The 27,219-nt window shown below is 43.1% G+C and overlaps 1 protein-coding gene across 2 annotated transcripts in view; it reads left to right on the forward strand.

Moving 5' to 3' along the window:
- Nucleotides 1-958: 958 nt before the first annotated feature.
- SPAG6 (sperm associated antigen 6) overlaps nucleotides 959-27,219 on the forward strand; it is a 59,048-nt gene continuing 32,787 nt past the window's right edge. For both annotated transcript variants that reach the window (XM_004578878.3, XM_058669321.1), the window contains exons 1-4: nucleotides 959-1,116; nucleotides 1,200-1,295; nucleotides 18,863-19,029; nucleotides 23,679-23,862. In XM_004578878.3, coding sequence (XP_004578935.1) covers nucleotides 1,092-1,116; nucleotides 1,200-1,295; nucleotides 18,863-19,029; nucleotides 23,679-23,862 — 472 coding nt within the window. In that variant the 5' untranslated portion in view covers nucleotides 959-1,091. The remainder of the gene's footprint in view (nucleotides 1,117-1,199; nucleotides 1,296-18,862; nucleotides 19,030-23,678; nucleotides 23,863-27,219) is intronic.

Here is a 27,219-nt window from a genome sequence, read left to right on the forward strand (position 1 = left end):
GGTGAGAGCTCAAAAGATTCACAGAGAGCTCACTTCAAATAAGTTTGCAAGCTCTTTGCTCTTGGAGGAGAGATACCTAGAAGTTGGCTCTGCTGGCACTGTTCAAGTCCCAGCGGTGACTAGGTACCCCTCCTACTGCTGGTGAAACTGGTTTCTGGTGACACTGAGGTCCACACTGAACATTTGGTAATGGTTTACAAAGAGGAGCTAGGAACCAGTGACAAAGGATTCCTATTTTGTTAACAAAACCTGAGTTAAGTTATGTAAGCTAGGGGCACCTGGCTCCCCAGGTTAAGATTCTCTCTTTTGCAAATGTCATTCAGCCACACAAAAAATGAAGCCTAAACTCCAAGACCATACAAAATTATGTTTTGAAATCAACATGAAAGCAAGGAAACAGCCAATCAGCAGTACTCAGGGAAAAGCCGCGGAACGCAGAGCACATATACATATACATCTAGCCGTGTCTTGCTCTGTTTCCTGTGTATGCGCCGGGAATCCTGAAACTGCAAGTGCCACGCTGGCAGTCCTGTACCCATGAGATGACACTATCAAGTGGGAAGCGTCTCTTGACCATCGAAGCCCGGTCGGCCTTGCAATTTGCTTTTCTCGCTGCTCACCCTCCACCCACGCTCCCTTCGGGTGCGGCGGGGCTCTCCCGGTGCCGGTCCTTGTCGGGCCCAAAGGCTAGAAGCCAGGCAGGTTGGGGTCGGTTTGTACAAAACATGGCAGCCCTTACCGACGCCCAAACTACCCGCCCCGCCGGCCCTGCAGCGGCTCTGGCAGGTGCACCATCCCCGCAGCAGTCAGGCGGGATGGGCGCTCGCCGGGACTGCCCCTGCCGGCGGAGTTCCCCCGGGGCTGGCCGCGTTCTCGCCGCCCTGCGCGGGCGCCGGGGCCCGGCGGCCGTGACGTCAGGCCGGGGACTGGCCGTCGCCGCGAGACGGCCGCGTTCCGAGCCCGTCGGTTGCGCGGGTGACGCTTGTACACAGAAACGGATCCCGTCGGCGGCACGGTGGTGGCTGCGGCAGTCCCGTCGCGGATTCACGGGTTACCTGGGCGCAGAGGAGCCAGGAGCAGCGGCAAGCACCATGAGCCAGAGGCAGGTGTTTCAAGGTAGGGCCGGGGAGCGCGCGGGGCGCCCCAGCGGGCAGGTGGCGGGCCACGGGGCAGCTCCACCGACTCTGACTCCTCCGCAGTGTTCGAGCAGTACCAGAAAGCCCGCGCCCAGTTCGTGCAGATGGTCGCGGAGCTGGCCAACAGACCCCAAAACATCGAGATCCTGCAGAACGCGGGTGAGCTGACTCCCGACCCCGTGGGCGCCGTGCTCCTGCCTCCTCAGCCCGCTGCTCATACCCTGGGCAACCCTGTTCCTTCAGTTCTGCCTTGTACCCTCTCGGGCTATCCTCAGCCTCTCCTCGCCCAGCGCTTCTGGCCTCGCCTTCCCAGTGCCTCAGCTCCCCACCTCATCCCAGCTTCTGGCTGAACTTTTGCGGGAGCACCGGGATGGGGTCGCAAGGAACGCGTCCCTAAGCTTACTACGCCCTCAACCCACAAAGGCTTGTAGAAGCGCCCCTTCTCCTGAGAGGATCCTTGAGATGAAACTTCCAGACTGGTGAGAGGGGCCCAGAGTTCTAATTTCCATCTTCATTGAAGTCTGGCAAGTGCCAGGTTGAAAGTCAAGGCCTTACGAATTGCCTGGAAGTCATTTTACATAAATGAAATCTACCCTAATCAGACACATTTTATCCGGGTGCCAGTGCACCTCACCGTGCCTTTGATCACCTTCGAATTCTTCACAGCAAAGGAATTCCAGAGTGGTTTGCACATTATTTCTCAATTCACATTAATGAAAGGGGAATATGCTTGAACCTTTTCCAAGAGATTTAAAGTGGCTAAACGCCTGCCTTTGCCTAAATCCTTATGATATCTATCACCGCAGTCTCTAAGTCCGAGCTCAAGGAGAAGGCAGTGGGATGGAAGGAGAGAGGGGTCTTATCATCTATGAACATAAACGGACAGAGAAAAATCATGGTCCTCCCTCTGTGTGACTAAGGATGATTCTGCCACCATCTGAACTGTAAGGTGGCATTTTATTACTACATTGTATTACTGCTATTCGTGAGACATGTTGTTTATAGGGTGTGAGGATTAAAACTAATCTGAATCAACAGAGAAATAAAGAATAATGACAGAACAAGGATATTTGTAGAGAATGCTTTTTTTTTTTTTAAGGGGAATTACATCTGTGATTTCCCTTGTCGCTGGGGTTTTGGTGTTTACTCCGCATGTGTTTTGACTGCTGTGTGTGTGTGTGTGTGTGTGTGTGTGTGTGTGTGTGTGTGTGTGTGTGTGTGTGTGTGTTGGGGAGTATTTAGAACAGAGAAGGTGCATTTTATAACCTCTAGAACTTTCTAGCCTCCAGTTGCAGATAATTGCAGATTGACAAGCAGTTGTAACAGATGATATCAAGGGACTCCCCCAACCCCAGCACTCAGTTTCCCCAGTGATAGTAGCTTGCCAAACTGGCAGATCATACCTTAGCTGGGCTGCTGACGTTGATAAAGACTTGTGGAACTTATCCAGGTTCTCCTGGTCTGACTTGTGGTCCTTTGTTTGGTCCAACACTCCGCAGTCAAGAGGCAGCACACTTTGATCATCGCAAGGCTCCCTGGTGCACCACACCCACCTGCCCTTTCTGCCCTATTCTGCATTTCTCAAAATTTTGTCCATCTCCAAAGCGATCATTTTGTTTTGTAGTTCTTTCCTGTGGATGAATTCTGTCTTTCTCTCTCTCTCCCTCTCTCTCTCTCTCTCTCTCTCTCTCTCTCTCGTATGCTTGCATTCAGACTGAAAGTGCCCAGAATTATACTGTGCTCATAGTGTTTCAAATATACAGATTAGATTATTAGAGCACATTACATTTTTAAATGCTGTAATAGTTTGAGTCCACTCCTCACATCCCCAGACCTACTCAATGACCTTGTCAGTACAAAGGAACATTTGCTTTCTGGTCAATATTTGTAAAGACAAATTCAAACTTACTGTTTTAAATGGTCAAATAATTGATATTATTTAAACATTTTATAAGGAAAGATTGAAGTATAGGAGTACCACTTTTTAGCATAATAGGGGCAGTTTGCCTCTTTCATGAGAGTGCAGTGTAGACTATAGAATGGAACTTACGGTGAAGTGATTATTGCAGTTTTTCAGCCATGACTTACTATGAGCTCTTACATTTACATTCTTGCTTAGGAAGGAATGAAACCCAAAAGGAATACAACTTAATGTTTCAGAACTATCTGCACTCCAATGTCTTAATGGCATGCTAAGATTTTTTTTTCCCCCCTGAGGAACAGGGAATGTATTTCAGATTATCTAGGTTAAATTTAAGCATTTCTTTAGTAATTTAAAATACGGCATCCATAAACGAGTATTACACTATTTTTCTTTTAATTAACAAGAAATATGTAATTTTTAATGAAGACTTTTCTTTACAATAGTCAATAACTTAACCATGCAAATGGCTTGTCCTTTTGAAAAAATTACCATGACTTAAATTTTTTTCAATAAGTGTCTTCATTTTGGTATGACATTGCAAAGCATTGCATTCCCAACTTGGGTATATTGCCTGTATAAATGGGAAGATTTTCAATGTTTTCTTCCCTTTCACTATATATAGTATATGTAAATACATATCACAGATCAAGATAACATGAAATATATCATGATGTCCTGATCAAACCAGTAATTCTCTAAGAATCATTGAGTTCATCTATATGAAAAGAATTTTAAAGATGAAGGTTGTCAATAGATTTTTCTCACTTAAAATTTCTGATCTTACTTATTGTGTCTTTGATGTGCTAATTAGATGGCTTGTCTTATTAAATATGTTCAAACTCATTTCAAGTGTAATTACAATGAAGTGTTGTAAGATTTCCGTTCAGAGTGTTTGGAAAAGAATGTTTGATTTCTAATCAAAGTTGCTATGAAATGTAACTTTGTACAAAACGTTTATAACCTTGAAGATTTTGTTTTTTTAAAGAAATTGAGATTTTATTCCTTCTAAATCAAAAGAACATGCATAAAAACACTAAAAATTGTTTATTAAATCTTTTTGTGATCCCTCAAAGCATGTATATTTGAACCATTACATCTTGCAGCTATTTAAAAATTAATTTTGAATCCTCCTCTCCCTTAATAATCAGTAGCACATGATTATAATCATGAAGATAATACACTGTAGCTTATCAAGTATACATTTTCAGAAATTGGAGCTGATTGTTTAGTTTTAAAAATTAAGACACATTTTATGGCATATTGAAATACCATGCCACCCTTAGGTGTGTTTAGGTCTTCTGAAATAAGCAACAAAACTCAGAAAACTATTTTTAAACTGCTTAGTTAAAAAAAAAAAAAACCTTCTTATAAGCCTGCTGTTTATACAACTGAGGTAAAGCTTAAAAATATTCTGTAATGCTTTACATATAACATGTAATAAACTAGTAAGACATAGCAAGTCAGTAGTTAGGCACATTTTCAGAAGAATAGTAATAAAGAACATTACATCATGCTTTAAATGTGCATTGCAGAAAGCTTATTTGCATTTTAACGCAACTGAGTGGATTCAGAATTCATGAAAACAAGCAATATATGTTGTTGACATAAAATTATTTTAAATTTCTTCTCTGGAGCATAGTGAAAGTCTTCAGATAAACTAAGACTCTGGTATGCTATAAAAAGAGTTCTTAGTAAGCATTTATAGTGTGTTTAAAACTATTGTGTATGTAAAATTCTCTTGATAAAAGACTTTGTACTGTGATTCTCTTAAAAACTTGCAGCCTCAATGGGTATTGAAACAAAGGAAAATCATCAAAGTGACTTCAAAAAATTAAACAATCATGCTATTTAAGTTTGAACATATTTTGTTGATATAAAAGAACTTATAGTTATCATTGTAGAGGACAATTTACTAAAACATTGACTTTTTAAAAAAGATAATGATATAGAGATTTATTACATATGTTTAAAGGAAAAAGATGCTGGGGGTTATAGCAATTCTGAACTTGTATGCACCTGACAGTATGTCCTAAGAGCGAGAGTGTTCAGAATTTTCTATGTTCCCAACTCTGTCTACATGGATTTTTTTTAAAGACTTATTTGTTGGGGCTAGCATTGTGTGGTAGCGCAGCATCCCATCCGAGCAGTTCAAGTTCCAGCTGCTCCACTTCCAGCCCAGCTCCCTGCTTGTGAACCTGTGCAACGGAAGCTGGTACTTGAACCCGTCACCTGTGGGAGAGACCAGTGTGGCATTTCTGGCTTTGGGCCTTGGCCTGGTCCAGTCCCAGCAGTTGTGGTCATTGGTGAATGAACCTAATGGATGAAAAATTTCTTTCTCCATCTTTCTCTTCCTTTACTTCTCTCCTCTGACTCTGCCTTTTAAATAAATAAATAAATCTTGGAGAGAAAAAAAAAACAGAGCAAGGGCTAAGATCTGTTGGATTTTAGAAAAAATAGATAATTAAAAAATTCAAGTTATGGATGAACCTATAAAAGTCGAGCTTCAAAATGGCAACTTTTGTAGGTTAAACATTTTTTAAAGATTTATTTATTTATTTGGAGGGCAGAATTACAGAAAGAGAGGGAGAGACAGACAGAGACAGAGAGAGATACTGCTTTACTCATCGAATGCATGCCAGGGCTGGATCTGGGCTGGTCTGAAGCCAGGAATCAGGAGCTTCTTCCTGGCCCCCCACATGGGTAATTCTCCACTGCTTTCTCATGCTAGTTAACAGGGAGGGGCATCTGAAGTGGTACAGCCGGGACTCAAATTGGCACCCATGCAGGAATCTGGCATTGCAGGTGACAGCTTTGCTCTCTGTGCCACAACACTGGTCCCTGCGGGTTAAATTTTACTCTCATAGATGAAATCTTTGATTTTTGCCCCCAAAGTTTTAGAAAAATTGCTTTGTTATACCTTAATTCCATTTTACAGTAGAATGCTATTTCAGGGCCTTTCCTCTTCTGCCTGGAAGTTTTTCCTCTAGTTCTTTGCCCGAGTGATTTCCATTCATTCCCATTTATTCATCTGAGAAGCAAGGAGGGAGGCAGAGAGAACAGTTTTTTGTGCGCTGGCTCAGTCTCCCAGTGACCCCCAATGGCTGAAGATAGACCAGCTTCAGGAGTCAGGAACCCAGTGCAAGTTTCCCTCGTGGACAGCCAGGACCAAACCACTTGAGCCGCCTTTCAGCCTTCCTGGGTGTGTATAATAGCAGGAAGGTGAAATAAAAAATGGAGCAGGGTCTCAAACCCAGGTTGCATTCTGATAAACTAACCACATAAGTAAATGTGGGTATTGTGAGTGCCAGTCCCTGGATCCCTCGCAGTAAATGCAGCGGCGTGATTTATGCTGCCATTGTTCCTGTAATGTCTCTTTCTTACCGCAGCTGTAATTATTTAGTTTGTTTTCCCCCCTCGAGCTTTAGATTCCATGCCTACCACAATATTTAGCAAAGAATAGGAGTTCAAGATGTTTAACGAAAACAAAAAGCAAATTGCTTTTCCAAGTGTACATTTTTAAAAAGATTTATTTATTTATTTGAAAGTCACAGAGAGACAGAGAGACAGAGAAAGAGAGAAATCTTCCATTCACTGGTTCACTTCCCAGATAGCTATAATAGCCATGGACAGGCCAAGCTAAAGCCAAGAGTCAGGAGTTGCATCTGGGTCTCCCACATTGGTCCAGGAGTCCAAACAGTTGCACCTTCCTCTGCTACTTTTCTTAGGTCATTAGAGATCTGAATAGGAAGTAGAGCAGTATATGATTGGGTGTCTGTGTGGGATGCCAGTATTAAAGGTGATGGCTTTACCTGCTGTAACCACAAAGATGCGATGTACGTGCAAACCTGTTTAAAAATCAGAACCTAACAGCTTAGACCTTTCTTAAACCCAAGGAAGCTTGGATAATTGTCCTCATTACAAAGCGAGTTAGTGGCTGAACTGGAACAAAACCTGCTTCTTAATTTCTGTTTTATCTTGTGTTTTGTTTTTGTTTTAACTTTACCCTATAGGAATTAGTAAAGTATTTCTAGATGATTCCAGGAGTTCTTTTTTTTTTTTTTAAGATTTATTTATTTTTATTGCCAAGTCAGATATACAGAGAGGAGGAGAGACAGAGAGGAAGATCTTCCGTTCGATGATTCACTCCCCAAGTGACCCAATGGCCAGAGCTGAGCCAATCTGAAGCCAGAAGCCAGGAGCTTCTTTTAGGTCTCGCACATGGGTACAGGGTCCCAAGGCACTGGGCCATCTTCAACTGCTTTCCTAGGCCACAAGCAGGGAGCTGGATGGGAAGCGGGGCCACCAGGATTAGAACTGGCGCCCATATGGGATCCCAGTGTGTTCAAAGTGAGGACTTCAGCTGCTAGGCCACCACACTGGGCCCCAGGAGTTCTTAATAAATCTTGATGTTAACTGTTGAAACAAGCTGTATGTTTAGGTTTCTTAAAAATAGCTGATTTGGGGGCCCAGTACAGTAGCCTAGTGGCTGAAGTCCTCACCTTGCATGTGACAGGATCCCATATGGGCGCAGGAGGACAGCCCAAAGCCTTGGGACCCTACACCCGAGTGGGAGACCCAGAAGAAGCTCTTGGCTCCTGGCTTTGGATTGGATCAGCTCTGGCTATTGCAGCCACTTGGGGAGTGAATTAGCAGACAGATCTTTCTTTCTGTGTGTCTGCCTGTCCAATAAAACAAAGAACTCATAAAAATAGCTTGTTCTTTCTCTTCTCTTCTCTTTTCTTTTCCTTGTTTCTTCTTTCTTTCCTTTTCTTTCTTTCCTTTTCTTTCTTTTCTCTTTCTTTCTTTCTTCTTTCTTTTCCTTCCTTCCTTCCTTTCTTTCAGTGCACTGTGACAGGCACAGAAGGGTAAAGAGAGAGTCTTCCATCTGCTGGTTCCCTCCCCAAACAGCCACAATGCCTGGGGTTACTCCAGGCAAAAGCCTAGAATTCCATCTGGATCTCCTGCATAAGTGGCAGGGGCCCAAGCACTTGGGCCATCTTCTGTTGCCTTCATAGGTACAGTAGCAGGAAGCCAGATCAAAAACACTCAAACTAGTTATCCAGTATGGGATTCTGTTGTCCAAAATGTTACTTTAACCTGATATGCCACAGCACCAACAATTATGAGATGTCCAATAATTGTGTAACAGGTTGTTGAGGTGTTCTTGAGGGTCATCATGGCAGTTTGAGTGAGGACTAATCCTAACTGGGAAGTTGCTGGTAGTCTGGGGGCAGTGATGTAGTGAAATAAGCAAAGCCTCTGCCCGTGGTGCCAGCATCCTGAACGGATACCAGTTCAAGTTCCCATGTCTGCACTTCTGATTCAGCTCCCTTCTTATGGTCTGGGAAAGCAGGGGAGGATGATTCAAGTCCTTGGGCTCCTGCACCCATGTGGGAGATTTGGCTCCTGGTGTGGACTGGCCCAGCTCTGGTTGTTGTGGCCATTTTGAGTGTCTACCAGTGGATAGAATACCTCTCTCTCTGTAAAATCTGCCTTTCAAGTAAAAATAAACACATTTTTAAAGATTACTGATGTGGCTTGAGAGAGTGGGAGTAATATTTAGGGCTTAAGGGTGGGCCATTAGACTTGCTCTGACTCCCAAGGAAAGTCTTTTCGAACAAAGGGTTCTTTCAAAGCACTTGCAAGTCAGTTACAGAGAGAGAGGGAGGTACAGTCAAAGAGATCTCCCATCCAGTGGCTCCCTCCTCAAGTGGCCACAAACAGCCAGAGCTGGGCACGTCTCCCATGTGGTGCAGGGGCTCAAAGCCTCAAGCCATACTCTGCTGCTAGTTCTGGTCTAGCTGCCCATTTCTAGCTATTCTAATCTTCTGCAGCCAGATGGATGTGATAGGTACATGATGAAAGAGAAAGCATAACAGAAAAAGGACTGAGCCTGGCGCAATAGCCTAGTGGTTAAATCCTCACCTTGCAGGCCCAGAATCCCATATACGCGCTGGTGCATGTCCTGGCTGCTCCACTTCCCTCCCAGCTCCCTGCTTGTGGCCTGGGAAAGCAGTCAAGGCCCACAGCTTTGGGACATTGCACAAGTGTGGGAGACCCAGAAGAAGCGGGCTTCAGGTTGCCGCAGCACCGGCTGTTGCGCTCACTTGGGGAGTGAATCATCAGATGGAAGATCTTCCTCTCTGTCTCTCCTCCTCTCTGTATATTTGACTTTCCAATAAAAATAAATGTGTCTCTCAACTTTCAAACTAAATTGAAATTATGCCTATGTGGAATGATTGTGGGTAAGTGAACAGTTTATTATTTTTTGCCTTTTGAAACCTGGTCTTATTGATTTACTGGTTTTTTTTTTTAATTTTTTAAAGATTTGCTTATTTTTTTTCCCCATTCTTTCTGTAGTTGTAACAGGAATGTCCCCTGTCGGCAGGAGGTGGATGTATGCTGTGGGTAAGCCCCCTTGCTGCACTGGGAGCCCTTGCTTTTGCTTCCCACCACAGTTTTGGACAACATAGCTCTTCCACTGGTCACCAGGAACATCGGCTGCCATTTACTTCTGATGCTAAGTACCAAGTTTGCATTCATTGTGCCCATCAGTGAGTTTCTGGCAGCCAGTGACTGGTGAAGAAACAGCTGGTTGACCTGAAAGAGGCCAGGGAAAAGAGGCCTGATTTTGGGGAGGAGCAGCTGTCTGTTTTAGTGGGAAGATAAAGGAACAAAATTCAATGTCAGTCTAAAAGTAATGTCAGCTTTTATTCATTCTCTTTTTTAATTTTTTTTTTTTTTATTGGAAAGGCAAAGTTACAGAGAGGAGGAGAGACAGAAAGACCTTCCATCCACTGGTTCATTCCTTAAGTGGCTGCAAAGGCCAGAGCTGAGACAATCTGAAGCCAGGAGCTTCTTCTGGGTCTCCCACACTGGTGCAGGGTCACAAGGTTTTGGGCTGTCCTCTGCTTTCCCAGGCCACACACAGGGAGCTGGAATCAGAAGTGGAGCAGCCTGGATATGAACTGGCACTCATATGGGATCCCAGTGCATGTAAGGCAAGAACTTTAGCCACTAAGCTACTGTGCCAGGTCCAGCTTTTATTCATTCCAAAGGAGTTAGGAGTTGTAGACTCAGTTTCAGAGGATAGCCGTGTGACACTGGAGTTTTATCAAATGCAGCAGCATGGCCAGCATTAGTATCCAACTAGGAAACCAAGGAATGGCCGTGGGGGCTGTGCACGGCTGGGCTGTTGACGCCGGCAGGCAGGCTGTTCTGTCTGAAATGGGGAGGAAACAGCACTGCAGCCGTATGTGTCACCCAAGGTACTGCTTGGCAGCCTCACTCCACAGCGGCACCACACACACACACAGGTAAGTCTCAGCACGCTCCCGTTCTCCAGGAACTGTGGCTCACCTGGGAGCATGTCTGCTCCTGTTGCGCAGGTGCCTGTCCGTGAGTTTCTGGATAGCTTCAATGCACTTGGCTGGTTCAGCCGTGGCTGCTGGCCTGGATGTGATGTTCTCTGTGTGTGCCCTGCTTCATTGTCACTTTGGGGAGATTCCTCTGCACACTTCCTTTTATCCCAGTGGGAATGTTGTGATCCTCCAGGGCAGACACAAGGGAGCTACCAAGTGCTTACCTCTGCTGATCCTCAGTAACTTCTAGTTAACAGGACATGAGTGGGTGTCTGACTTAGGGGAAGTGTGAGGGGACAATTTGACTTATGACTTGTCTGAGTTTATTAGAGATTTGTGAATTCAGGGTTACCAGTGACTCACAGATATCTGATTTCCTATTTCAAAAAGTACCTCTCAACATAATGTCTTCCATTTTGCTTTAATTTAACTAATTTACCTGAAAGGAGAGAAAAACCACATCAATGTTCACATTAACTCTTTCAACATTTAAGGAATGTTTGTTGAGTATCCAAGCACTGGATGAATGCTTCAAGGCTGATTATTTGAAAATAACTGCCTGATGCCTGCCCTCAGGGAGTTTATTTGCTACTGGGGAGAAATGTAAATAGCCTTTATTTGAAGGGCACCTAACTCAGGCTTTTGGAAGGAGGGGCAGTGGTCAATGAAAACATCTGGGAGGAGTTGATGCTGTCCGAGCTGCCTTTCTCAGGGCTTAGTGGCATGGAACTGCACTCAGGTGGAGGGAACAACAAAAGGTGGTGTAGACAGAAAGAACCAGTGTGTAGGTGTGGCTGGACCTAGGAGTAACAGAAGGGCGAGGGAGAGGGCAAGTCGGCTGTGGCTGGAGAAGAAAGCAGGCTGAATCACAGAGGGTTTCATGTGGAGCTTAGGTTTCTCCTGTAACTGGTGCAGCATCCCTGAGGGTTTTAATTAGGGCAGTGATTGGGTCCATTCAAAAAGATGATATTAACAGTAGTGTGGAGAATAGGATAGAAGAGGTCACAACTTGGTCGCCAAGACTGTATGTTCCTTTTTATTTCAGCAGTTATGTTGGAGAAGAGACATTGGGTAGGTAAAGTCTGCAGAACCTAGTTCCTTAGGAGACGTGGCAGGTTAGAGGTGGAAGCGAGCTGACCCTATGGCTTCTCATCTCGCAGGCACATGGAATTGTTAACAGGGCTACAAAAGGCATTTCACTCTTACAAAGTTGAGATGCAAGCGTGTTGGAGATATCCCTGTGATAAGCAGGTTGAATGTAGCAAGCTGGAGACAAGGAGAAATCTGTCCTGGAGACAAAGGTCTGGATATGCAGAACTTGTATGATCATATGCAAATGCTATTAAAAGCTTACCTCATGTTTATTCATTCCCATCATTTACTCTGGAGTGTAAGATAAATTGAACTTGCCATTAATGTTTTGATCTGTATTTCCACTCTGTTTACGATCTCACAGACAGTAGTGGCCGTGATCTTGTCAAGGGTCAACTGTATGGGAAAAAAAAAACAAGCATTCTTTTAATACAGCGATCATGGAAGACAATTGTGATAGTTTTCCTGTTAGAATAATAGGAATTCAGTGGATTCTAGCCTTTGGATTGATCCCACACACGTAGGCCAGTTTTCATTGGTTGATGGGGTGTGATTGACAGCGAAGAAGAGAAATGGGAGAGGTCAACCCTGAAGCTATAGATAGTAAATCCTACTTCAGAGGATTGAGTGAGGATTAAGTGGGTTAGTATCCGTGCATTTCTTAGCAGAGTGCTTGGCATGTGGCAAATATGCCAGATAAGCATTTGTTAAGGAAATAAGCAAATCTGTGATGTGGTCCCTTGCTTTCTAGTGAAGTTGCAGGCTGCCTTAAGTTAGTTCTTAACTCACCCTGATAGAAACTGATCACCCAGCATTTTGACATAATTGACTTTATGATTATGGCAGTGAAAAGCAATATTTCACAGAAAACAAGGCAAACAGGATATGCCATACCAAAATCAAATGTAATAGTTGTGGCCAGAGGTATATAATCAAAGAAACCAATCATGACTTGAAAATTCTTGTTCTAAAAAAGGCAAGAGAGGAGCACAGATATTTTCAAGTAAAATATGACCAACAAAGGAAGTGAGAGCAAGTTATATGCAGTTCACATGTGTTGTGAAACTTTCTGCAGTAAAAACAGTCATATAAATGAAGGAATCATTATAGGAATAAAAATGTAAAATTCTCTGCAAGTAAGGTTGATAATTGTGATTATAAACAGACTGTAGTAGAGGAACAAATAATACTGCAAGTAATATTAAAGTGGATGACCATTTCAAGGGCAAAAAACAACATGTGTTTAAATAAGGAGTAGCTGTATAGTCAGACTGTGCTACGTCATTTGAGATGTGGAAAAGAACTTTTTTGCTTTTGCTTTTGTTTTTTTAATGCAAGCTGTGTTCCAGAGATGTTTATGTACTTCACTGAGGCTACAAGAAGTTATTCATGTAAAACAAACTCAAGAACCACATAGTGTGCTGTCAAGGATCGCTGCCATGGTGCACAGCTTCAGGGGAGCAGCTTGCCACCTGACGCACAGGAGAAGCATACCCTTGATGTGTGCAGTGCACAACCAGCATAGCCATACATGGCAGACCTGGGAACTATTCACTCTTTAATGTATTCACCTCCCTGGGAGTGAGTGTGGCAAACATCCAAAGCTTCCTAGCAGCATCCCATCCCACTTGGAACAATATTCCAGGATTTAATGTGAGCCATAGATAATCTAATCTGGCCCACAGATGACCTTTCTGGCGTTATTTCTTGTCACACCAATCCTCATACTTTATTTTTCAGGCCAGTATGAATCTATTGAGGTCTCTTCAATAGTCTGCAACAGGCTTCTTTTTTTTTTTTTTTTTTAAAGATTTATTCATTTTTTTATTACAGCCAGATATACACAGAGGAGGAGAGACAGAGAGGAAGATCTTCCGTCCGATGATTCACTCCCCAAGTGAGCCGCAACGGGCCGATGCGCGCCGATCCGATGCCGGGAACCTGGAACCTCTTCCGGGTCTCCCACGCGGGTGCAGTGTCCCAAAGCATTGGGCCGTCCTCAACTGCTTTCCCAGGCCACAAGCAGGGAGCTGGATGGGAAGTGGAGCTGCCGGGATTAGAACCGGCGCCCATATGGGATCCCGGGGCTTTCAAGGCGAGGACTTTAGCCGCTAGACCACGCCGCCGGGCCCAACAGGCTTCTTTTGTCCAACCAGTAACATGGCAGCATTTCTGATTCCTCCCTCTTCATAATGATCAATTTGTCTTCTAAACCTCTCCTTGGCCATTCACTTCTCTGCTTTCCTTTGGTTGGTACCACTCCCCAGGCTCTCTTCAAACCTGTTCGGTTCCTGTTAACCTCCTATATGGTAATCCCACCTCCACCCTTGTCCCCCTGCCACCCTTTCTGCCCACTGTACCCAGAGTGCGCCTTTCTTACACACAGCAGGTTTGATCCTCTCCTTGCACTGACATTAATGCTTAGGCAAAGTTCTAAATATTTCAGTCATTTTCTTGACACCTCAGAGATGTCTCCATGGATCTCTGTCTCATTTCCCAGCCTCTTACCTCCTCACATACAGTGTAGCCACGCTGCCAACTCAGTTTTATTGGCATGTCAGATGTTTTCTACTTCTGCACATAAATTCATTCTGACTGGAATATTCCCCAGTCCTTTCCCTCTCCACTTGCTCCGATTGGTTTCAGCCAGCACTCAGCCTGACAGCCCTCTGACGTTGGATGTTACTTCTGCCTGGTCACCTCAGTGTTCCTCAAAGCCTGTTATGTATTTGCAGAGATGCTCTATGTGTACACTTGCATACATTGTGTGTTGGTATTATCTTTTACACTCCTTTATGAATTGCTTAAGATCAAGAACATTTTCAGTTTCAACACTTCGTAGATTCTTATTAGTGATTTCATGAATGAATTATTCATTCTATACCAGTTCTACAATATATGGCTTAAAAAAGGACTCTGTCTATGGGACTGTGAAACCTGAAACACCTCGTAATTACAATAAAAGGTATTTATTAATGGGACATTTACAAATAATAAGGTAAAAATACACTCAACTTGGGAAACTGATGAGTGCTTCAGTTTTATAAGAACCAACGGTATTTATTTTACCCCAGGTAATCTTCCTAGCATATTAGAAATTTTAACTTTTCATTTTAGGCCTGGCCCTAGTATTTTTCACTTTTTTTTTTTTTTTTTTTTGCAATTGAGGAAATCAATCACCAAGACGCTAAGTGTCCTTGCGGAGGTCCCAGAGGTAGGCAGTGGCAGAGCCCAGAGTACAACCCAATGCCTCTCCCTCTAGGTGCATGCTCTGAACTACCTCACTCTGTTGCCTCGGGACACAGGGAGACATATATCCTTCTAAAGCAGGAGGTTTCCATGATGCTCTCCATGGATCCCAAACAGAATGCTTCTGTCAGACAGAAACACTGAGAGTTCACCGGTGAATCCTTGGCAGTGTAATTGGTTAACTGGATGAAAAAAAATCACTTCTTCCAAAAGCATGAATGAACAGGAGTTTCATAGCTAAAGTTTACTTCAGCTGAAAATCAAACATAATGCTGGGATTTTAATTTTTTTAAGTTTTGTAAACTTTGAAATAATATCTGAATTTTACTAATTTATACATTTGAATGGAATTGGAAAAAAAAATAAGTGGTAGAAATCATTTTAGGAATAAAACGCAAAGGAGAGCTTCAAAGGACACTACCGAGAGAGTGTAAATACAGCCCTCGGAGCAAGAGAAAAAATTTGTAAGGCAAAAGGTGAGGAAGAGGTGCGTAATCAGAACGTGAGCTTGTACAGCTCAGCAGCAACAGCAAAACAGCCCAGTTCAACAATGAGCAAAAGACTTGAATAAGTTACTTCAAGGAAGAAAAATGACCGATAAGCACATGATAAGAGACTCAATACTCACCAGTCGTTAGGGGAATGCAAATGAAAACCATCACGAGACACCACTTAGTGTCATTAGGATGGCTTCGAAGAAGCCAAACCAAAAGCAAATGTTGATGAGAATGCAGAAAAGCTGGAACACTTGTGCTTTGATGGTGGGAATATAAAACTACAATGGAAAACAGTTTGACAGTTCCTCAAAGAGTTAAACGTGAGGGCAGATGTTTAGCCTAGCAGCAATGTGACAGTTTAGAGGTGCATGAACCCGGATTCTACGTCTGACTATGGCTCCTTATTGCAGCTTCCTGTTACTGTGGATCCTGAAAGGTTACAGTGACGTCTCAATTCATCAGGCTCCTGCCCACTCCCACCCACATCTTCCATGGGAAGTCCTGGATGGATTTCTTGGCTATTGCCTGTGGCTGGGGAGAGTCAGGTCTGTTCTGAATGTTGGAGGCAGTGAACCAGCACATGGGAGTTGATGCTCTCCCTTTCTTTTTCTTTCTGCCTCTCATTTTTTTAATGCAAACATATAATTGTTATCGGATCCAGCAAAAGATAAATATACAATTATCATTTGATCCTTTGGTGTGTACTCCAATGTACTAAATGCCTCTGACTTGTACAGTTCAAATAATAAAAATTCTATGTAAGTTTTACCACAATGAAAAAAATAAATATAAACTTAAAAACTTAATAAATAAAAGGAAGGTGGGGGCAGTGTTGTGGCACAGTGGGTTAAGCACCCATTCATGACACCAGCATCCCATATCAAAGTCTGGACTGTTCTGTTTCCCATTCAGCTGCCTGTTAATACATCTGGGAAAGATGCCCAAGTGCTTGGACCCCTGCCACCCACATGGGAGACCTGGATGGAGTGACTGGCTCTTAATATGACTCCTCCCTGGACAGTTCAATCATTTGGGAAGTGAACCAGCGGGTATAGGATCTCTTTCTCCTTTCATTCACTCTATCACTTTATTTTGAATAAATGAAGTTTTCAGAAAAAAGCAGATGGTAGGATGACTAGGGCAACAAGAAATCTTTACCAAGATTTAAATAGATCAAATGTCCAGTTGGCAAATATTCATGCTTATTTTGTATATTATATTTTACTTATTTTCATTGGGATGTCAGAGAGAAAGCATGAAAACTGTAAACTGAAATTTCAAATATTGAGTGATCTGTGATAGATTGGCTGAATACTATAACTTACAACAAATACTTAAAATTAAGTGCTATAACCCCAGAAAAGTCAACTCACACTTTACGTTTTTAAGAAATATTTTTTTTTTATTAGACAGAGAGGAGGAGAGACAGAAAGATCTTCTGTCTGCTGATTCGCTCCCCGAGTGGCTGCAATGGCCAGAGCTGTGCCTATCCAAAGCCAGGAGCCAGGAGCCAGGAGCCTCTTCCTGGTCTCCCACATGACTGCAGGGTCCCAAGACTTTGGGCCGTGCTCTATTGCTTTCCCAGGCTATAAGCAGGGAGCTGGATGGGAATTGGGGATGGCAGGATTAGAACCGGCGCCCTAATGGGATCCTGACAAGGTGAGGACTTTAGCTGCTAGGCTACTGTGCTAGGAAACTCTTTAAATTCTTAAACATACATATTTAATTTTTAAATAATCCAATGTGAAAAGCTCAGGATGGATTGACTGGATTTATTTCCTAATTGTATCTATAAAAACAATGAACCACGGCCTTTACCTAAATGCATGAAGTGGCCAAGGGAAAGGAAATACTAGAACAATCAGGAAAAAGAAGAGCATGGAAACTATTCCAAGCACACTTTATATATTTTTGCGTCATGAACGAATTTCTTGTGAAAAGTTTGTAAGTTGACTAATTTTGGCCTGCTCCTAAGTGTTATTGCGAATGTTTTCTTTTTGCTGTATTTCAACTATGTCTGCATAGTACATTATAAAGCAATACTGACATCATTTGCTTTTATGCATCACTCAAATATGCTTTCAAGGAAAGATGTAGTGACAACAACTTGAATAACCTGGTGTAAATTAAGTTTGCAAAGTCAGAGAACGCTTTGTTGGGGTTGAGTTGGTCCCACCTTCCCTGTAAACTTAGCCTAACACAGCACAATAAAACAGAAGGAATATCTAATGACTTTCCAGATTTTATAGGAAGGTGACATAAATAAAAAAAGATGGACTACCTCATAAAATTACCAAAATGTGCCTATTGACTTCCTTTTTCCTATCCTTTCGATTTTCAGTACATACCTACATTATTTAACAACGAGGAGGACTGTTTGAATTCTAACCTTACTCTACCATTTATTAGTCGCGGGATCATTTAGCTCTTTTCATCCCCAATTTCCTCATCTGCAACAGACAGATGAACAGGGCCTACCACATAGGTTTGCTATGAGAGTTTAGTGAACTGTTTTGGAAAAAGTCTTAGCCCAATGCTTGTATAGTGTGGAAGTGCTCAATAATTAGTTTGTTTAAACAAAGCTAGCTTGCTTAAAATCACTCAAATATTTTATATCAAAAATCATCAATTGTTGAAATGATAATGATTTGATTCCTACTATGTATTTAATCCTAGGATGAACTGTGTGAGAGCTGATAACACATTTTGCTTTCTTAACTTGAAGAATTTATTTGGTAATAGTATTTATACATTTGTGTGTGTGTGTGTGCATGTGAGGCCCTAGCCAAGTGGCCCTGCCAGTTCCCTCACTCTGAGATAAAATCCTGATAAAATTTCTACAATAAACTGTAAATTCGGTTGGAAAAAGCAGCAGCACCAAGCGAAAGACTTCAGGGAGAAGAAAGGACCTGGCTTGGGTCTCAAAAGACAAGATTTGCAAAGGGGCACAAAACCCTTCCTGCCCACCACGACCTCCGCCTAGGCCACTTGCCCCACAGCCTTCCACAGCCTTCCTCAGGGCAACGCCTCTGACTGGACTCCAAAGCCTTTGTTGCTTCCATGTGGTACTGTGCGTTTCATAATTCTGTGTCTTGGCCAGTTAGATGTATCAGAATATCCTATTAGTTCTTTTTTTTTTTTTTAAAGATTTATTCATTTTTATTACAGCCAGATATACACAGAGGAGGAGAGACAGAGAGGAAGGTCTTCCGTCCGATGATTCACTCCCCAAGTGAGCCGCAACGGGCCGGTGCGCGCCGATCTGATGCGGGAACCTGGAACCTCTTCCAGGTCTCCCACGCGGGTGCAGTGTCCCAATGCATTGGGCCGTCCTCAACTGCCTTCCCAGGCCACAAGCAGGGAGCTGGATGGGAAGTGGAGCTGTCAGGATTAGAACCAGCGTCCATATGGGATCCCGGGGCTTTCAAGGCGAGGACTTTAGCCGCTAGGCCACGCCGCCGGGCCCCTCCTATTAGTTCTTAATGGGTGGTGTGTATGGGTGTGATTTTTACCCTTAATCTCCTTGTCTGTGTAGAAGCTGAATTACATGTTTACTTTTTAATTTAAAGTTTGCTGATTCCTGCTTTTCGGGATTTAACTCAGGTGTAATGTCTTTGCTGCGGCCGCTCCTTCTGGACGTAGTCCCCTCCATTCAACAGACGGCTGCACTCGCCCTTGGGAGGCTGGCCAACTACAACGAAGACCTGGCAGAAGCAGTTGTGAAGGGCGACATTCTTCCACAGCTTGTTTATTCGATGTCTGAGCAGAATGTAAGAATTTGATTTTATTTTTTCAGGGAGCAGAGTCAGAGAAAGCTATCTGCTTGCTGGTTCACTCTCTAAATGGGCACAAGGGTCAGAGCTGAGCGAGGCCACAGCCAGGAAATGGGAACTGAAATGAAGTTTCTCCCATTGATGGCCAGAACCCAGTTACCTGAGCCATCGTCTCTGCCTCCCAGGAGGCTGGTGTCAGCAGCTACAGGTGCTAGTTGAGCCTAGGTGCTCTCCTAGGTGATGGAGGTATTTCAACTAGCTAAGCCAAATGCTTACCCACTAAGGTAATAATTTTTAAAACATGAAGTTGCATGTTTTCTGTCTCAGAGGGTTTTTATTTTGTTTTGTTTGTTTTAAGATTTATTTATTTTTATTGGAAAGGCAGATTTGCAGAGAGAAGGAGAGACAGAGAGAGAAAATATTTTCCATCTGCTGGTTCATTCCCCAAAGGGCTGTAAAAGCTTGAGCTGAGATAATCCAAAGCCAGGAACCAAGAACTTCTGCCTGGTCTCCTATGTAGGCGTGGGGTCCTAAAGCTTTGGGCCATCCTCTGCTGCTTTCCCAGATCTCAAGCAGAGAGCTGGATGGGAAGTGGAGCAGCTGGGACTAGAGCTAGTTGCGGGTGGAGGACTAGCCAGTTGAGCCATCACTCTGCTCCCTCTGTTTTAGAGATTTTTTTTTTTAATTCAGTCGTGTAGGCACTACTGTTTATAGGTATCAGAATTTTCAGAATGATAATACAACCTTCAATTGAATCAAAATATCTCTACTGTTTTTTGCTTTTAGGCTGGTATGTAGGTTTTTTTTTTTTTTTTTTTTGGCCACTATTGTTAATATAGGAAGAAAATGGATTTAAACCTTTCCAGGGAATTCTACAGAGAGTTATATTTCTGTTTGTGAGAGCGTTAGGCAAAGCTCTAGGATCTGTTTTAGGGAATCTTGTTTGGCCCTACACAAATACATGGTTGCTTTCAGGACTCCTGGTATGCAGGTGAAACCTGGTTAGTGGCAACAGTGGAAAGAGGCCTTGAAGCAAGGGTTGAAGGCAATCCAAAGGAGAGAGAGAATGTGTTTAATGGAAGGTTTGATAAAACATTTGTTACCAAGTGTACAAGCAAGTCAGATCTTGCAAGCACTGTGTAAAGGTGCCCCAGCTTTCTTCCCCTCTCTGGCACCACTCAGCGTTTCTATACAGTGTCGCCTGCTCGGCTGCTGTGATCACTAAGGACCTCATGCAGGTAGGGTTTTGAACTGTTCTACTGGTTTTTCATAATCTTGCACTACATCTTTCCTGACGTTTGGCTTTGAGATTAAGTCCCTGTTTGGGTAGAGAAAAAGACAGCTCAATTGAAAAATGGACAAATAATTTAAATTAACATTTCCCCAATGAATATCTACAAAAAGCCAATCAGGATATGAAAAATACTCAAATGGCATTAGTCATTAGAACATGCAAATCAAAATGATAATGAAGTGTCATCTCTTCACACTTAGCAGGATGGCTACAATTAAGAAAATACATGCATCAGAAACCCAAGTGTTGCTCAGGAGGTTGAGAAACTAGGCTCATCATCCCTGGCTGGTAGGAATGTAAAATGATTCAGCTGCCCTAAGAAACAGTTTGGCAGGTCCACAGCAAATTAAACATTGTTACCATATGACTCAGCAACTCCACTCCTAATTCTGTATCCAAAAGAATTGAAAACAGGTGTTCAAATAAAATATGTACACAAATGTTCATAGCAGCATTAGTCACAATAGCCCAAAGGCGGAAGCAGGTTCAGTCCATCAGCAGATGAACAGATAAGCAGAGTTTGCTGATCCAGGTATCAAAAGAAATAAGGCATTGCTAACTGCCTTACAGACGAGCCTTTACAAATGCCATGCCAGGTGAAGGAAGCCAGGCTGGAAAGGCCACAGATTGTAGGATTCTATTTTCATGTAATATCCAGAATATGCAAATCCATAGAGACAGAAACAGATCTGTGGTGTGCCTGGGGGCCAGGAGAGAAAGGAATAGGGAGTGATTGCTCAACCCGCCAGGAGTGGCTTGCTGGGGCGATGACAGCATTCTCAAACTAGGTTGTAGTGATGGTTGCACAATATGGAGAAAGCACTAGGTTTTGCTGAATTGTACACTTTAAAACTGTTAGAAGGATAATTAGAATTACGTCTATTTTACCAGGCTACAAAAATAAATAAAAATAAATCCAAATTTTGTGGAAATTTTCTTTGGTTTTATAGATGGGCAGACCATTTACTAATGCTTGTAATGGCTCAAAAAGGAGTCACGGGAATTCTATTTTTGTTATGGATACTCCTGTCATTGGACTTTCTTTTTCCTAGGCACTTAGCTGTTGCCTTTCAGAGCAAAACCTGCCTATATAGGCCACAGAAAAGGCTCTTGGCTGTTTTCTAGGTGTGGATATATGTCTATTAATTGTATTGAGAGCACAATAAGGGGGGAGCGCTGGCACAACGGCTCAATTGCTTAATCCTTGTTTGTCGCCTGGGAAAGCATTGGAGAATGTCCCAAAGTCTTGGAAGCCTGCACCCATGTGGAAGACCCAGAAGGAACTCCTGGTTTCTGGCTTCAGATCAGCTCAGCTTTGGCCATCGTGGTCATTTGGGGAATGAACCAGAAGATATTTCTCTGTCTGTCCTTCTCTCCTTCTCTCTGGCTTTCCAAGAAAAATAAATCTTAAAAACAACAACGAAACCAACTCAGGGGCAGAAAAATGAGATGGCAGTGAGAACACTGGGGAACATAAGGCATTTTTACGTATGTCTGTCTCCTTCACCTATTGGCTATAAGTAATTTCTCTATATTTAATCTCTTGATTTATGAGGCACCAAGTCTTGTGGTTTTATTTTTTCTCACAAGGGTAATTTGTTTTTATTGGAATGTCAGATTTACAGAGAAAAGGAAAGATGGAGAGGAAGATCTTCCATTCCCCCGATTCACTCCCCAGGTGGCTGAAGCCAGGAGCCAGGAGATTCTTCTAGGTCCCCCATGCAGATGCAGGGTTCCAAGGCTTTGGGCCGTCCTGGACTGTTTTCTCAGGCCACAGGCAGGGAGCTGGAAGGGAAGTGGAGCAGCTGGGACATGAACTGGTGCCCTTGCGCATGCAAGGCAAGGACTTTATCCACCAGGCTATTACACCTGGCTCCTGGTGTTTGTTTTCTTTTAAAGGTGTTTCTTTCTGAGGGGGTAGGAAAGAAGAGTGTTAGGAGGTTAGAAAAAGTGGCAAGGAGAATGAGAAAAGAGGCAATGAACAAGTGTGAATTACAGACACTGCAGTTGGGAGTATCCACTTACTGCTACCCATACATTCTCTCAGTGTGACAACGGCAGTAGGAAAAGGTACATGAGGCAGTGTCTGGAGGTCTATCATCACAACTTGTCCACAAATGGTAGGCAAGACTCCACAGATAGCCACTTCGAACCTCTGATTTTTATGGTAGGTTAGTGGAAACTTGATTGCTGATATAACTAAAGAAACAGAACATTAAACAATACTAACAGCATGTTTCCTATATTAGCAACATATATTGATTTTTTTGCATATGTATTCAAATATGGTTGGGGGCATTTTCTTTCCGTCCTGTAACTTTTACCATATCAATATTTTGACTTCAATAAGTAAAATGTTTTAGAAGTAAGTATTGTATTCAGCTAGGCAAAGGAGCAGAAACTCAGACTTTGTGACACAGGGAATCCGCTAAGTTGCAGGATTGAAAGGAAGTGTTAAGAGACCATGACTAACCAATGAAACAAGTGAGTGGGATAGCCAACAATTTCCTATGTATTTGATTTTTTTTTAGTAATATGGAGAGAAGCATGTTGGTCTTATGTTTCAGTCTTATTTTCTCATTCCGTATTCAGATGAAATTTATATATGATAAATATGATAAATATGAAGTGTATTTACAATGCCCATGATGATAAGCAATTTGCTGTTATCTTTTTGAAAAGAGCCTTTCAACAGGAGATAGCGAGCTTACACCCCATTGCTTGGCTAGCTTATTTGCCAGAAAAAGTTCTTAAAGGCATCAGGAATGTTTTGACTATGCGTCAATTTGATAATGGGCAAGTACGTCTTGGAACACGTTCTTATTTCAGGACAGAGTAGGCCACCAGGAAGAGTAGTTGAGGTCGGGAGAGGCCTGTGGTGCTTGGCGGCCGAGAGTGAGGGAGGGGAGTGAGCTGGCTGGCCGCCAGAGAGATTAGCTGCACATGCTGTCTGTCCTACTGGACCCACGTACCCACACCAGCTTCCCCTTGTAAGGCTGACACGCCCAAGCTGGTTATTTCCTTGTGCATTAGTGAACAAATGCTTATGCTACTACTTTATTTTATTTTATTTATACAATCTCTATGTGCGTGCCTCCAAATAAAGCATTATGCTGTAATTTCAAGTTTACCTGGTTTTCAGTTACGCTGCTGAACACAAGTGCTGGTGAGGGTGGTGGGGACCGCAAACAGCCAAAATGACCATGACAGGATGTGCTGGGATGTTTTCCGTCTTCTGCATCCAGAAGCTTCTGAGCCTTCTCTGTGTTGATGTCACTGATTTGGGCTTCCTGGGCACCCGGGCTGTGGAAGTACTCCATTTGTCTGGGGTTTGCCTGTCCTGCCTCTGCAGCGTTTCTACAAGAAAGCAGCCGTGTTCGTGTTCCGCGCAGTCGGCAAGCACTCTCCGCAGCTGGCTCAGGCCGTAGTGGACTGTGGAGCACTGGATATCCTGGTGATGTGCTTGGAAGATTTTGACCCCGGAGTCAAGGAGGCAGCAGCCTGGGCCCTGGGATATATTGCAAGACATAATGCAGGTAATGGAGCATGTTTTAAAACAGAATTATTACCGCTCGGATTGATTGGATACATCTGGTTTTGCTTACTAAGCCATCGATGGGCTTTTAATGATGTTTCTGTTCATTATGAGAGAGAAATTCTGAATGATGGCCAAGTTGATTGGATCACATATAAAAAAAAAAAGAAAAAAATCTATGCACTTCAGTCTCTCTGAATAAGCCTAAGAGAGACTGAAAGAAGGGGAGGCAATAAAAGTGGAACCGTGGGGGTGTAAGTGGAGTGGAACTGATTTTCGGAGGCCTTGGAAAACTGGCTCAGTTAGGAAGATAACTTTAGTTTGTCAGCCCTCCACGGTTATTGGGTCTTTGTTCTCATGTGTGACGGCGTTCTAGACCACCAGGAGTCATATCACATGTGGACGTGATATATGTCAGCTCTGATGGGGCAGGAAGGAGGAGAGAAGGAGCTCCTTGCTTCTCCTAGGAAGTGACAGCTCAGGGATGTTATCCAAAGTGGCCTTGGCCCCTTGTGACTTACTTAGAAACACATGGGGACCAGAACTTCTCCCATCCCTTTGTCGACACAGCTCATGAACAAACAACCTAAGAAGAAAGCACAGCAGTTTTAAAAACAAATATAGGCAAAAATGAATAACTTTGCCAGTGATCAGCAAACCAAAAATTAAGATGTCAGTGAAAATATATTTCCCATGTACCATGGTTTGGAATTTGGAAGAGTAAAGTAAAATTGTAGCCACTAATACTCGTAGCATCAGACAGATTTGAGTTAGAGTCCCATTCCTGACAAATGGTGGCCGGGTGGCTGTGTGACCCTTGGCTGCTGCATTTGAAGAACTTGTGTGTGCTACATCTTTTCTTATTACAATATAAATTGGCTAAGATAATTTCTGAGTTATAACAATACAATAAACAGAAAGGATCTTCTAGAACTCTGGGCAAACTAGGCAGGAATGTAAAGTACTGTATTTAAAAGGTATATCTAATGTATTAGGTAACTATGCATTGTATTAACTGAAAGATGAATCATGTGGTACATTTTGTACTGGAGAAAAGTTTTTGTTTTTAGTGATTATCTTCCATCTTCTGGCTTACTCCCCATGTGGCTGCAACAGCCAGAGCTGGGCCAGACCAAAGCCAGGGATCAGGAGTTCCCTCCATCAGTCGCCAACACCTGCTGCTTCTGCAGCACATTATCAGGAAGCTGAGCTGGAAACAGGGGTGGGTCTTAACCAGACACTTGAAAGTTTAACCCTCTGTGCCACAATATCTGCCCCTTCCTTTTTTTCTTCTTCTTAAGAACTTTATTAAACCAATGTATTTAATCAATATACTATTGGTGCAGAAATACAGGAGGAGGAGACATATACAGTTGTAAGAGGAAAGAAAGCTCTATGCTCCATCAGATACCTCCTCTGGTAGTCCCTGAAACTCCTTTAGTCAGAGGCTCTGTTCCTGCTCCAGCACCTGTGGGAGAAATAGCACCAAATGTGTGAGGGAGCGTGAAGCTCTGGGAAGATGGCGCTCAAACAGGCTCAAACAGGGCCTCATGGCATGCTTCTTGAGTTTGAACAAATTTATTTCTTGACTTGGTTTATTTTCCGGTCATTCATGTTATCAGTCTACATACCACCTTCTAGAAATTGAAGAAAGAACCCATTTTGACTTACATTTGTGTTTCTAGAAGCACATTAGATTTTGAGGCATGAAAGTATTCCAACTGCGTCCTTATAAACATCTACAAGAGTGTTTATCAAAAGCTCAGGACTTTGTTAGCTTAATTGCGCTTTGAAATAAGACTTGCTCAGCAGTGTGTCTGACCATTGGTTTTTAAATTCATTAGAAAATAAGAGCTGTTATTTCTGTCAGCTAATTCTGCAATTAACTTTGGACATCTATTTTGCTAGTTTGTTCTGAATGTATAGAATAAGAATTGGCACATTTTGTTCAAGATACACACTCTAGCTTGCAAAGATAGCCTAACAGTTTGTGTCTTAGCTATAAACTAGCCATTGAATATTGCTCTGGATCTCCTTAGATTTCACAGGATGATTTAATTACTGTGGTAAGTTACTAGTCGTGTGACTTGTTGCACATTTGAACAAGTGGCTAGTGCTTCTGAGCAGCCAAATTTTAAATGTCATTTTAATTCCTGTTTAACAATTGGAACTCAGTGTAGTTAAGAGAAAACTCGAGGTATGATTGAATCAGTTTGGGTAGTTGAGCCTTCTCCTGCTGTGAGCTTTGTGAGATCTGTTAAGCATGTATGAAAACTAAGCAGCTACTGCACCCTCTAGCAAGAGCAGGCCAGGCTGAGCCAAGGTGCAATACCTGCGGGCATGTGCAAGACTTGGGGCTGGGAGCAGGCGTGGTAGGGGAACTTCGTGAACTCCTCTGCTGGGCTGCGGCTTCCACTGGTGAGTGAGAGCTGGGACAGATCCAGGCAGGGCTGCAGCACCCATCAGCCAGCATACGGGCTGGGCCTGTTGGTGGGCCAGGCTGGGATAGGTTGGGAACATGCCTGGCAGAGGCACTGTGAGCACTCCCCTGCTGGGCTGCAGCTCCCACTGGTGAGTGTGTACATGAGGGCTGGGGGTGGGCCAAGCTGAACAAGGCTGTTGCACCTGTTGGCATACATGAGGGATGGGTCTGGGGATGGATCGAGCTGAACTAAGCTGCAGCATCCATGGGTGTGCATGAGAGCTACATGGCATGTGGGGCAAATCATGCAAGACTGCAGAGCATTCTGACACACTGGGGCTAGGAGCAGACCTGGTTAGGGTTAATGGAGGTTCAGCCCAACTAGGCTATGGCATCCACTGTGTCTGTGAAGACCGATTTTTCATTCTGGTGCAATGTCTAAGAACTATTGAAAGTATTCAAGTTACATCCTTGAACATTCTTCCCCATATGAAGGTCTCTAAGGCATCATCAAAGGGCCATGCCCTATCCACGGGGTGCTGTAGTTTGACATGCCCTATCTCCAGGGTGATGTACTTTTACAGCCAGGAGAGTAGCCCCTCCCCTTACTCCCTTTGGACACAGGAGGAAGATAAATAAATTGAAACATTTTCCCCACTCACCTTCCTCCATACCTCAATCCACCCATCCCTAATTGGAAGCCCACATGGGTGTACATCCCTCTCAACTATGTAAACAATATTAAAAATAAAATTAAAAAAACTAAGCACCTGAATGGAATTTAAAACACAAAATACACACAGGATTCCAGGGTTTAGTATGATAAAAAATAATGCAAAATATTCAGTAAGATTTAAAATATAGGTTGCATGTTGAAATTACATTTCAGACAGATCACATTATGAAATTCTACCCATTTCCTTTTGCTTTTTAAGT

Source organism: Ochotona princeps, chromosome 10 (assembly GCF_030435755.1).
Source record: "Ochotona princeps isolate mOchPri1 chromosome 10, mOchPri1.hap1, whole genome shotgun sequence".
In the NCBI taxonomy this organism is placed as follows: Eukaryota; Metazoa; Chordata; class Mammalia; order Lagomorpha; family Ochotonidae; genus Ochotona; species Ochotona princeps.